The 12047-nt window shown below is 31.9% G+C and overlaps 1 protein-coding gene and 1 pseudogene across 1 annotated transcript; both read left to right on the top strand.

Moving 5' to 3' along the window:
* Positions 1-4583: 4583 nt before the first annotated feature.
* Positions 4584-5330, top strand: LOC120132367. Its single transcript, XM_039149146.1, has 2 exons — positions 4584-5033; positions 5125-5330. Exons 1-2 carry the CDS (start codon positions 4617-4619, stop codon positions 5203-5205), a joined length of 498 nt encoding a protein of 165 aa, XP_039005077.1. The 5' UTR covers positions 4584-4616; the 3' UTR covers positions 5206-5330.
* A 2453-nt stretch (positions 5331-7783) lies between these two features.
* LOC120132385 lies at positions 7784-9127 on the top strand (annotated as a pseudogene).
* Positions 9128-12047: the final 2920 nt, after the last annotated feature.

The raw sequence follows: 12047 nt of genomic DNA, 5'->3' as shown, positions 1-12047 counted from the left end.
TTGAACTTATGATATCGACACTAACTCCTAGTATCTATACTAAATCAAGGCTCAATGCTTTTTATCACTTCAAAGTATCGATACAAGTAATTGAATGATAAATATTTATGAGTAAGTATAAATATTCATTCAAGAAATGACCATCCAGCTTAGTTGGTAGAGCACAAGACTTTTAACCTTGGGGTCGTGGGATCGAGTCCCACGGAGGGTATTTCATAATTTGGAGTCTCCTACGGAAGCTCTCTCAACCTGGCGTTGGGGGCCAGTCTACTATCATACCTCCCCCTTATCCCATACATATGGAATAAGGGTCAGTTAATTTTATAAATATTCATTCAACAATATTGATACTAAAAGCTCAAAATATAAATAATACCTTAATATGTATTACACCTCTTAAAAAGAATAAGCTTTTTTTTTTTTTTTTGGTTAAGAAAAACAGATAATTAATATTATGGGTTTGGCCGACCAAATATAAGAAATGGGTAATTTAATAATTGGTATTGATGACCCTTTACAAGGAGAATGATAAAACATAATCATACTCTTATTTGACCCATTTCGTGTAATAATATCGACGCTACATGGAAAGGTACGTTGACATCAACTCCCCCTTCAAGGCTGCAATTTTTCATGGGTAAATTGACTATTTGGTCACCCATCTATTACTTAATTTCTATTTTCAGTTATTCAATTATATTTATTTTTAAAATTATATTAACGTTAAGTTTTGTTTCTATTTTGATCACCTTCCCTTTTAAAAAAATTAATGATGATTGACGTATTATTATAAGATAATGACATGTTAACATTAAAAAATAGAAAAATATATCGTATCATCGTTAAATTTCTTAACGACTTGTGACCCAAATAGAAATAAATTAAACTTGATATGATTTTTAAAAGAAATAATTAAAGGATCAAAATAAACAAGTAATAGCTGTGTGATCAAATAGGTAGTTTACCCTTTTTTGATAAACATGAAACACGAAGTAATATATAAATATAAGATAAAAATGACAAAATAATAAATCAGTATTATAGCCTTGTTTTATATAGCATAAATTATACAAAATTTGAGAGCTGACATAATAAATCTAGAAAATCCAATAATCTTTGGACAAATAAAAGTTGGAAAAATAATTATTGTTGGCAGCCGCCAGAAGTTTTTCTACCACATATAACATGGTGATTGGAGAACTATAAAAGTGCATTAAGTTATTATGTAATTTGTAAATATGACAAGTTTGTGGATAAGTTCGACAATTTTGTATATTTTTATAGGCTACAGAATAGACGTGTGGCATATGCTCGCAATTATTGATAGTGGGGCATAATAATCAAATACTTTTCATTATGATATGTAATATTAAAACTTAATTGATGGAGGTAAGTGAGTAAAATAATAATAAAACTTTAACACAAATTATTCTAAAAATCATTTACATATATAATATTTTAAAGATAATTATAATGTATAGAATAGTTTAAATACTTTATAAACGAAGTGTAATAAATGGTACCCAACTAATTAACGAAAAAATAATTGGGTCCTTTCCCTTTCTTTGTTGTTCTTGAAGATCATTAAAAATGTTGATATGATCCTTCACAGCCTTAATTTGGTTTTTTAATTTTAATATCAATGCATGCATTAATATTTGATCTACTTAAGCCATACCATGTACGTAATGGGTTGGTGTTGTGCTAAATATATATAAATATTGTTTTAGGAATTTCTAAGTGGAAAGGAAATAAGTGAGATCAATATAAAATAGGTTGTATACAAGAGATTAGATTTAACGTGATTTAATCCTTCTATCTCCACATATAAAAGTAATATATTTTATTATAAATATATGATCATGAAGAATATAAATACATGCTATTTTATGTATCTTAAAATTTTGTATACATATCAAAACCTAATTTATCTCAAATTCTTCCAACATCCCTACAAAACACATTTCTAAAACATAATTCTAAAACGTGCAGATCACAAAAGAATTACATCTATCTAAAAAATTATCTTGATTGCTAACTGAAAATCCTTATTCCATAAAGATTTTTATTGAAATAACTTAATCATCACCACTAAAATTGCACCATAATGTCTTCCACTTTTCTTTTTCATTTTTCTTATTCACATCTTAGTATGGGAGCAAGGATTCCATTTAATGAAACATTTACCCATTTTGAAAGAATAAAATCTGTATAACCCCAAATGAAAAAGTTTACTTTTTTTCTCACCCTACTTAAGAAATCTGCCAACCATTTTGTGGGATCACAAGGAAATATCTTTGAACTTTGCAATTGAAATGTTGACTTTTGATGATTATACAGAAACTTCCATTCAATGTATTGCTTAAGTCAACATTATCAATGAAAACCCTAATCAAATCCCAAATGAAAACCCTTTATAAAAAGCTATCTAACCATTTCCCATTCTACTGACTATTCAACCATTTAAAAAAGAGCGTTGATGAAAGGAAATCCTTTTTTTTTTCTTTTCGTATTATACATATTAAATATTTCAAAAAAAATTCAAGATGATACATTGAAATAAAACTAGTATTGATACATACTTGCCAAAATATAAGGTAAACAAATTATTATAAATTAATTTATAATAAAAAATCATTAAAAATATATATTTTTAATTGAACGGGACAACATTTTAGGTTGAAACTAAAAATATCTTCTTCACAATTTTATGTTGTAATCGGAATCATTATAAAATGTTTAACTTTTTCGATTGTAAATCTTAAATCCACCGTTATGTAACTTTCTTGGTTACAACAAAAAGAATTACAAATTGTAACTTTTCAAATTGAATATAATAACATTTTAAGTTAAAATCCTCTTAAATTAACTTTAAATTAGACAACCACACAACAGAACAACTCTTCTATAATTTGTTTTATTTAGGGTAAAAAATATATTATGATATGTTAAATTTTTAAAACAAACATTATTATCATTTTGTCATAATAATTTATCAAAAAAGCCAATGTAATTATTATAATAAATAAAGTTATGGATTCATTTTATATTTTAGAAAATAACCACATTTTATATTATAATAAAATCCTCACAAAAAATCCACCAACTTTTATATTCAAAATAATTTTATTTTTTTCCTTCCCAAAGTGGATGTGTCTAATAAGTCCAGTCGTTTATATATGACAATGGTCATAGTTACACTTAAACCAACATACCAATGCTTTATGTTGACATATTTGTTTTGCAAATCATAATTAATAAAGTACTCAAGTACATATAATGTACTTAAATTTAATAGAAATCACTATTGGTTAGTCAATTGTGAAATATAATTATACCACTTTTGTAACTTGTGGAGGAAAATAATCCTTATCTCTAGTGTTAATTTGGATATTGCTTCAATCCCATATTATATTACCAAGCAGAGATAAACTATTACCACTACACGCATCAATGACATTATGGATTTAAGGTAACAATCATCGACGAGCTTTTAAATAATATATAGTTTCTCAATTACATTAAATTTTAATTTAATTCGTAGATTTGTTGGTAGAAATAAATTAAATACGTTAGTTGTTGATGATTCATCATTTTTAATTTGAATAATGAATTGCGGTCGATGATTGAAAAATAATATTTTGTGAAAGATGATAGTTATCTCTAATTTAAAGCTAAAGAAGTAGATGATGAAGAAGATGATGATGAGAAGAATAATCGTCTTTTTTAATTGACTAATGAATCATGGTCGGTGATTTGAAATATAGTACTATGTCGAAGGTGATAATCGTCTCTAATCTGAAGAAGAAGAAGAAGTCCCCTTAATTCATTATGAGGATTATACATAGAGATTTTTATTGTTTTTGTCAAACACATAGTCATAGTTACTCGTAGATTCATAAATCTAATTGATATGGTCAGTTGTCGATTAGTTTGTTCATGAGAAAATCATGTGTTGCCTATCGAAAGTCATTTTAAATGGTTATTTTAAGAGGTCACGACTTCTCAATGAATGCAAAATATCTAAATCTTTGTCTAAAGATATTCTCTAAAATCTTGACACACAAAAAATCTTACGAAAAAAAATGAGAAGGAATGTAACCAACAGTTCCTCCCCAAATATTTTGGTATAATAATATTTTGATGTTATTTTAGTTTAAATATTAATTAAATAAGTCATTTTTCCTTCCAATTCTTTTATTTAAATATTTAATAGAAATTCATCCCTCTCAATATTTGATCCTAATTTTGTTCTTAAATGTAACAAATATATTTATATTAGTCCCTTAATCGATGAGATTAATGTATAAATGTAAAGTAAAACTTGTAATGAAATATTGATTAACATCAACTTTCTCTTAATTAAGCAATCTTTTCCCATATGTTTATAATAATAACAATAAGATGTAGATACCTGGTATAGAAGACAAAAACACAAAACTTGTAAGGAACAATTAACCCATCTTTTAAGACTAAATAAATATGGTGAAAAAGACAAGTCATCCTGACTCGGATCAACCAGTTGTAACCCCGCCACCTTATTAACCCATCTCTCCATCACCTTCCCTCACTTTCCAAACCAAATCACCTCTCTCAGGGGGCTGCTACCTCTGTCTATGTCCCCACCGCAACCACCGCAAAATCTACCATCAATTCATGATTCACCGCAACCTTTGATGTCGATGCCACCTTCTGTTCCGCTTTACAAGCACCCGTCATGGTCGCCGGACATATTCCGCGACGAAGCGTGGCTGAGAAGGAAAGGGAACAGCAAGAAGAGGAGGAGCAAGAGCGTGACGGATGAAGACCTGGACGAGCTCAAGGCGTGTTTCGAGTTGGGGTTCGGGTTCGATTCGCCTGAGGTGGACCAACGTTTGTCTGATACTTTGCCTGCTTTGGGTCTTTATTATGCTGTTAATAAGAACTACAACGACACCATCATCTCCAAGCCTTCCACGGCGTATCCTTCGGTTGTTTCGAATTCTGAGAGTATTTCGTCGCCCATTGGAAGCCCCCGCTCCATTGTTGGCCCTGTGAGTCCTGAATTCAACTCGTTTGATCTTGAGTTTTGTTTGTAACTTGTTTTTTATTCTGATATTGGTTTCCTTTTTTTTGGTGATTGAAGGTGATAATCCACAGACAGTGAAGACAAGGCTGCGGCAATGGGCGCAGCTGGTTGCTTGTTCAGTGAGGCAAAGCTCATGACGACGACGATGATGGATGGATCATGGATGGATGGTGTTCCATAACTTGATATGATCATCAAGGTTTTGAGGATCAAATTCTAAGAAATAAAAGCGATGAAAGCAGAGTTGTTTATCAATGTAAAAGAACCAAACATGAACTGTCTTTTGTTTGGTAAATTTGGTTAGAAATTTCCAGAAAGGAAAAGAGAAAAATCCGGACATTGAATGAACTAAAATATCTGCTAGATTGACTTTCACAACTTCATTTATCTTTTATTTTGTTCCCTATTAGTTTAAGGTTTCGTAGTTTGTCTGAACCATGCCCAGTAAAAACATGTTTGCACCTTGTTTTTTGTATATATATTTCCTTCTACGTCAAGAAAAAAGTCAATTCATTTCTCTCCCAAAGTTCTAAGAACATTGTTGTATTCGATAATTATTTATAAAATTATTTTAATTCGTTTAATATATGAAAATTTTCCTTATATTTAATTTTTTGGTCCGTATATAGACAGATTGTCATTTGTGTGACTCAATGATAAGAAATTCCTCCCGCGTGCTTTGATTTAGGGGCAGACAATTAATCATTTTTGTTTTCATTTTGAAGGCAATTTAGGCTACCAAGTTTTTATGTTTATTTCTCAATGCCAGACACAGATTTAGCACCTTTGTTTTACATTTAATTTCCACTTTACTATACTTAAACTGCGGATTTAGTCCTTATACTCCAATTTAGTTAATTTCAGCTCCTACACTTTTAAAGTTTTTACTTTAACCCAAATGATACATGAATAATATGACTAAATTATAGGGACTAAATTTATAGGAACTAAATTTGCAACTTATGTATAGTATAAACATGATAGCAGAATCTTGCCACTATACATAAAATGTTTAGGTTGTATGAAAAAAATGTTAAAATATATTAAAGGTCTTTAAACCGAAAATAAACACTTGTGAGTAAATATATTTTGAGGCCCAAAAGAAGAGTTGTTGGCTTTCTCATATCATCTCTACTTGTGAACCATCATGAAAAAGAACACTTTTGCATGATCAATTTTGACCCTAACTTTGACAGCCTCTCATATATGCCCCCACGTAAGCCAAATTACAGATCACCATAAGTGGGATTTAGCTGGGAAAAGGGTGCCAACGATGACAGCAAGGAAGAACCCACTAACAGAAAGCATATCCATGTAAGAAAAAAAAGGGTGCAATTCATGATCGCTACTCCATCTTCCAACATCCGCTTAGTGCTCACACTACTTAGTTATTGGCTCATTGGATGAAGATACCAAAATGGGTCCATTCAAGGAACATGATGGATCTTGTTACAATGAGCTTCACCATTATTTGCCACTCATTTCTTAATTAACTTTCCCAACCATTTTAAAAGGAAAAACTAGATTTTGGTGGAAAAACCTTCATCAAATGCTTGCTTACTTCAAAATTAAAAATAAGCCTACAGTCCCGCATGGTCAAATGGTAACAGGTAAGTCAGCTTAACGAGTCACATTAGCATTTCGTTTCCTAATAACAATTATTAACGGTCAAATGATCAATTTATTATAAAAACAATAATGTGGGTGACCAAATCATTACCTTTAGTGTTGAAAGAAAAATTTACTCATACTTCAATGACTATTAATGTAGTTTATCCTAAAGGATTCATAGTGTAAGCTTTTGTTAGCTCGTGAAACCCAATCCTAAAATGCGAAAGAGCAAAATCTAGTTAATACAGGGACAATGAAGCCCATTATTAGGTCATAGCAGTTAGCAGGTCATAGCAGTTAAGAATGGGTTTGCTTATTCATGGAGTCAACAGAAAGATCAAACAACCGCTTAAAGATTCATTTTCGTATAGCTAAAATCTTCAAGTCCAGTCCTTTCAATTGCTTCTCTTTCCAAGTTTTGGGGACTCTTCTTCAACTAGTTTTCGACCTCACCTCAGTAATTAATGGTATGTTCTTCGCATTAATCCCTAAGATTCAATTTACTTAATTCTATTCAATAATTATACTTCTCTTTGTGCTTTTTCTTCTTTACTATTGTTAATGATTAGGGTTTTTGATATTTTCTGAATCGTCGTGTTCACCTTTGCTTTAAATTGAATAGCATTCGACGTTTATTTTTGTTCCTTCTGTTTCGTAGATTTTATTTGGGATTAATTGTGAAATTTTGTGTTTATAATAATGATAAAATGGATGAGATGTGTGGTGCATTAGCAGAAACTGGAATTAAAAAACTTTTTCAGTAATGTCTCTGGATTGAAGAAATTATTGAATAATCCTTCAACTTCAACAATTTGGCGGTTAATATTTTCTTTGTGTTTGGTCGTTTGTCCATGGCTTGCGGATTTGCAAATTTCTATGTTTTTCCGGACCTGGATCTTCATTTTGCATAAGTGTCAGTTTCTGATGCTTCTGTCCAACATATTTTCGGATATAATCCTCCAAGTCTTCCAAATACATAGAAAAAAAAATTAACATAGGGGTCGGACATGTAATAAAATCTGACACTCACACGCGAGTACAAGTAAGAGAATGATGTAGTAAAACATTTTTGGAACTAGAATTGGTCTTGATCATCTTTAATGAATGTTTGATCTGGCTATTTACAGAGGACCGTCAAGGAAAGACAAGCCGAAGGGAAGATACCATGGATTAAGCCAACAGAAGAGGTAGGAGATTAAGGAAGCTTTTGAACTGTTTGACACCGATGGATCGGTATGGAATGATCATTAATACCGGTGGTGTATATGAGATACGAATTCGGCATTTTACTAAATTATGGGTTTGAATTTGTTGGCCAGGTACCATTGATGCCAAAGAGATGAATGTTGCCATGAGGTATGGGTATTAGTGTCTGATTTTTCATGTTTGCAAAAGAGAGTTTTTTTAGTTCATATCAAACGTTGGAACTGAAAGTTTACCATTACAGGGCTCTCGGTTTTGAAATGACAGAAGAGGTAAGTTTTGTAACAGAGAATGCTGGTTGAATGTTTGATTTCCTTTGTTTCTTAAATGATGTAAAGTTTAGCATATCAAATTGATTCCCTCGGGATCCTTATGTTCTGATATTCTGTTCCACAACAGCAAATAAATCAAATGATTGCGGATGTTGACAAGGATGGCAGTGGTGCCTTTGATTTCGATTAATTTGGCACATGATGACTGCCAAGATTGGCGAAAGCGACACTAAAGAAGAGCTTTGAAAGCATTCCGAATCATTAATCATGATAACAATGTAAAGATGTGGCTTTATTTATTAGATTGAATTTTGTTAGTTGTTTTGGTGGAAAGATTGATTCTTCATTTGAATTCAGGGAAAGATATCTCCTGAAGATGTTAAACGCATTGCAAGGAGCCTGGTGAACACTTCTCCGACAAGGATATTCAAGACATGATCGAAGAAGCAGACTGAGATCGTAAGCTAACCTTGCTTCTCGAATCTTGATACGGTGCTCTATGATTGTTTTGCTTTTACAATTTTGTTCCAGGTGATAGACTGACCTAACCCTAAACCGAACTTCCAAACCAAACTGACTAAACCGAACTGATTGACTTTGTGTCGGTCAGTTTAGTTAAATTGTACTTGAACTAATACCAGCCTGATTTTCTTTACATAAACTTGTTAAACTTCATCTATGCCGAAGCAAACATGTTAATCAATGTTCGATTGGTGAATGAAGATGATGGGGAGGTAGGTATCGAAGAGTTCATGAGGATGATGAAGAGAAACTTCTTACGGCGGGTATTAGAGGTCCGACTACGGCTGGAGGGAGTGTTCGATAACTGCAGCAGTGGCATCTTTGTAAATAAAAACTAAAAACTGTGCCTGGATTTATATAGTAGGATCGAATACTTGGCCATGACTTTTAACCATGTTTTTATTCTTTATTATGTTTGAGTAATTTGAATCAGTATCTTGTTGCCATTGTTCGGGCGGATGACTAGTGATGATATATAGGGATGGTAGCAGGTTTGAAATTTTGAATTTGAATTTTCATAATTCTTTTAAAATCTGAATTTGTTTATATAGTGACTTTTAAAATACGTTAGAAAGATTTCTGAAAGGTGATTCTTACGTAAGAAGACATTTCAATCCTAAAATATTTAAATCTTATTTGAAAATTCATCATAAATTAATTAAATTTCAACTTTTAAAAAAAATTTAATTTAGTGTACAAAACAAATGAATAAATTTGATATAAAACAAGGCAAGGGGTAGTGCTCAAAATATATGGCAAACCAGAGATGGATAATCCATGTTAAGAGCAGTGGGGAAGTAATGAAGTTCCTTATAAGGCCCAGACGATTGGGTGGTGAAGAGGACATGGAGGCTTTTGGTATTGGGAAAATGAAGGGATTTGCAAGAAAGCCGTGTGTAGAGACAGCACCTGCGGTTACTGGGTTGGTCAATAGTTATAAGACCTGGTTGAGCCGTTGGACATTTCAGGCTAGGGGCGGGCTAGCTGGTTGGTTTAGTTGGGTCTGGGTAAAATATTTAAGGGTCCATTTTTGTCGGATAATCCGAGATTAAAATTTATTATTTAATCTGATTATCTGATTTTAATCTCGGGCATCCAATTTGAATTATCTAGAAATTAAAAAAACGGATCAAATATCAAAATTTCCGGATCGGATCAACGGATAAATAGATATGATCGATCAGATCAGATTTTTTTGCTTACCCCTAAACTAATCACCGTATCTATGTAGATTGTTCCTGACATGCGAACTCTAAGACTGTTGCCTTAGGGATTTTAGCCAAATATCACCACGGATTAGTGATAGGCAGTCATGCTCGTAGACTGGATGATACCCTTCAGCTGAAATGGTGTAGGCTAAAGCTTTCACTGAAGGCATTTCTTTAGCTATAGAAAACGGCTGGAATGATATCATCATTGAAGGAGACGCGTTGAGCATCGTGCAAAGACTGGCCACCACCTCTTCTGATCCCTTAATCTTAGGTATCTATTTGATTGAAGCTCGCATCTCTTTATATTCTGTGATTAAAGTTGCTTTTCATCCTCTGAGATGCAAATAATGTTGCTCACGCCTTTGTTCATTGGGGTTTCAATTGTTATTTTTTTTATTTGTTCTTGAAATCTCAAATTGTATCTTGAACCTTAGTATTGTTTATGTAATAATAATTAAATTCGTTTATCTTAAGAAAATATCATGTCATGCCTACGATGATAGGTAGTAATGGAATATAGTTGACACGACTAGGGGTGTTTGCGGTCGGTTTGGATCGGTTTTAGCTAAAAATCATCCGATCCAAAAGTATAAATGTTTACGGTTTGGATCGTTTGGATGTTTCTAAAAAAATCCGATCCGATCCAATTAAGTGCTTGATTCGGTTTGATTTTACGATTTTTAAATTCTAATTTTTCAAAATAATTCAAGTAACAACACCAGCACATTGTTTTTTTAATCAAGTTTTAAAAGAGATAGCGTAGCCTGTAAAGCTCTGTTCTCTGAGAAGCTGATAGTACATATAAGCATTAATCATCACTTATTAGCTAGCACAAATTTGGGCATAGCCGAATCAGGTAGGGGGTTTCAACGTTCAAATACTATATAGTTTTCAAAATCATCACTTACAATATTACAATGTTAATGTTGGCTTAATCAGTTAATGCACAACTCAACATTACTGTTCAGGAAAGGCAGAGGCTACATTTCCACCTAAATCCTAAGGTACGCTAAAAAATACTTGACCTTGACCATGGTGTTCTAGAACGGAAGAGGTAAAGATTAAATGTCCAACATGGGGATCAATAAAAAAAACCATAAATCCCATCTGCTGCCAGAAGAAAAGATTGCAGGAGCATGCAGAAAAAAACAGATTTTATAAATTTAGAGCAAAATCCGACGAGTGAATGAAATACTAACATGGATCTGGAAATTTCCTGCTGCCATTCGTTCAATTATGAAGATGATAGTGCAGGTTTTTGCATAAAAACGAAAAAATGGCTTTCATATGGTTTACACTTATCTCAAAACAAATAAACAAATAAAACCCAAAAATAGTACCTTGCACGATTTTCCTTCGAGATAAAACAGTAATAGGCAGACATACTATCTTCTAAGAAGCATTTCTTCTGAAGGATTATGCAGAAACCCGGAAGAAAAAATAGCTGTCTTGAGCTATTCTCCTTCCTTTCTCAAGAAAAGTTGGGTTGTGAGTGAGGGGTTGTGCTCAAGGAGGATGAGAAGAGGCGGAGTAAATTGGAAAATGTGGGCTAGGTTTAGTTTGGCAGGAAGTTGAAACGGTGTCGTTCTGTATAAGGAGATAGTCAACTATCGGTTCGGTTCGGTTCGGATCGGTTCTGAATTTTCAAATCGAAACCGAATCGATCGATTTTTAAAAAAAAAACTAAACATACTAAATCGATTTCGGTTATCGATTTTTTAAATTAATTTCGATTTTTTTTAGATCGAATTGAATTTGAAACTAAACGCGACAAAATGATTATTTTGGATTGGACTGAAAAATAGTTAATTAGGGGCTCAATTACCAAATAAAAGAGAGGTCCTCTACTATATATATTATATAATATATATATATAACAGATAGAATATAAGGTTGGTAGCTGATTATTCCATGTCTTGGAAAGTGGTGACAATTTTAGTTGCATAAACAAAAAGTGTGATTAATTTTTATTAAATGTCCTTTTTGTAATAATTTTTAAAAATTATTATACATTTAAAATTATAAATTTAAATATAATGATAGTTAATTGAATTAAAACTAAACTAATATTATTTTTTAAAAGTACTAATTATGATTTTAGAATTTTAATTTGGATCAAATTTTGACTTCCTGTTAGAAATATACATTTCATTATAATTT

Source organism: Hibiscus syriacus, unplaced genomic scaffold, assembly GCF_006381635.1.
Source record: "Hibiscus syriacus cultivar Baekdansim isolate YM2019G1 unplaced genomic scaffold, ASM638163v2 tig00110562_pilon, whole genome shotgun sequence".
Lineage (NCBI taxonomy): Eukaryota > Viridiplantae > Streptophyta > Magnoliopsida > Malvales > Malvaceae > Hibiscus > Hibiscus syriacus.
Note: the sequence above shows the minus strand (reverse complement) of the source record. Positions and strands in the feature narration are given on the sequence as shown.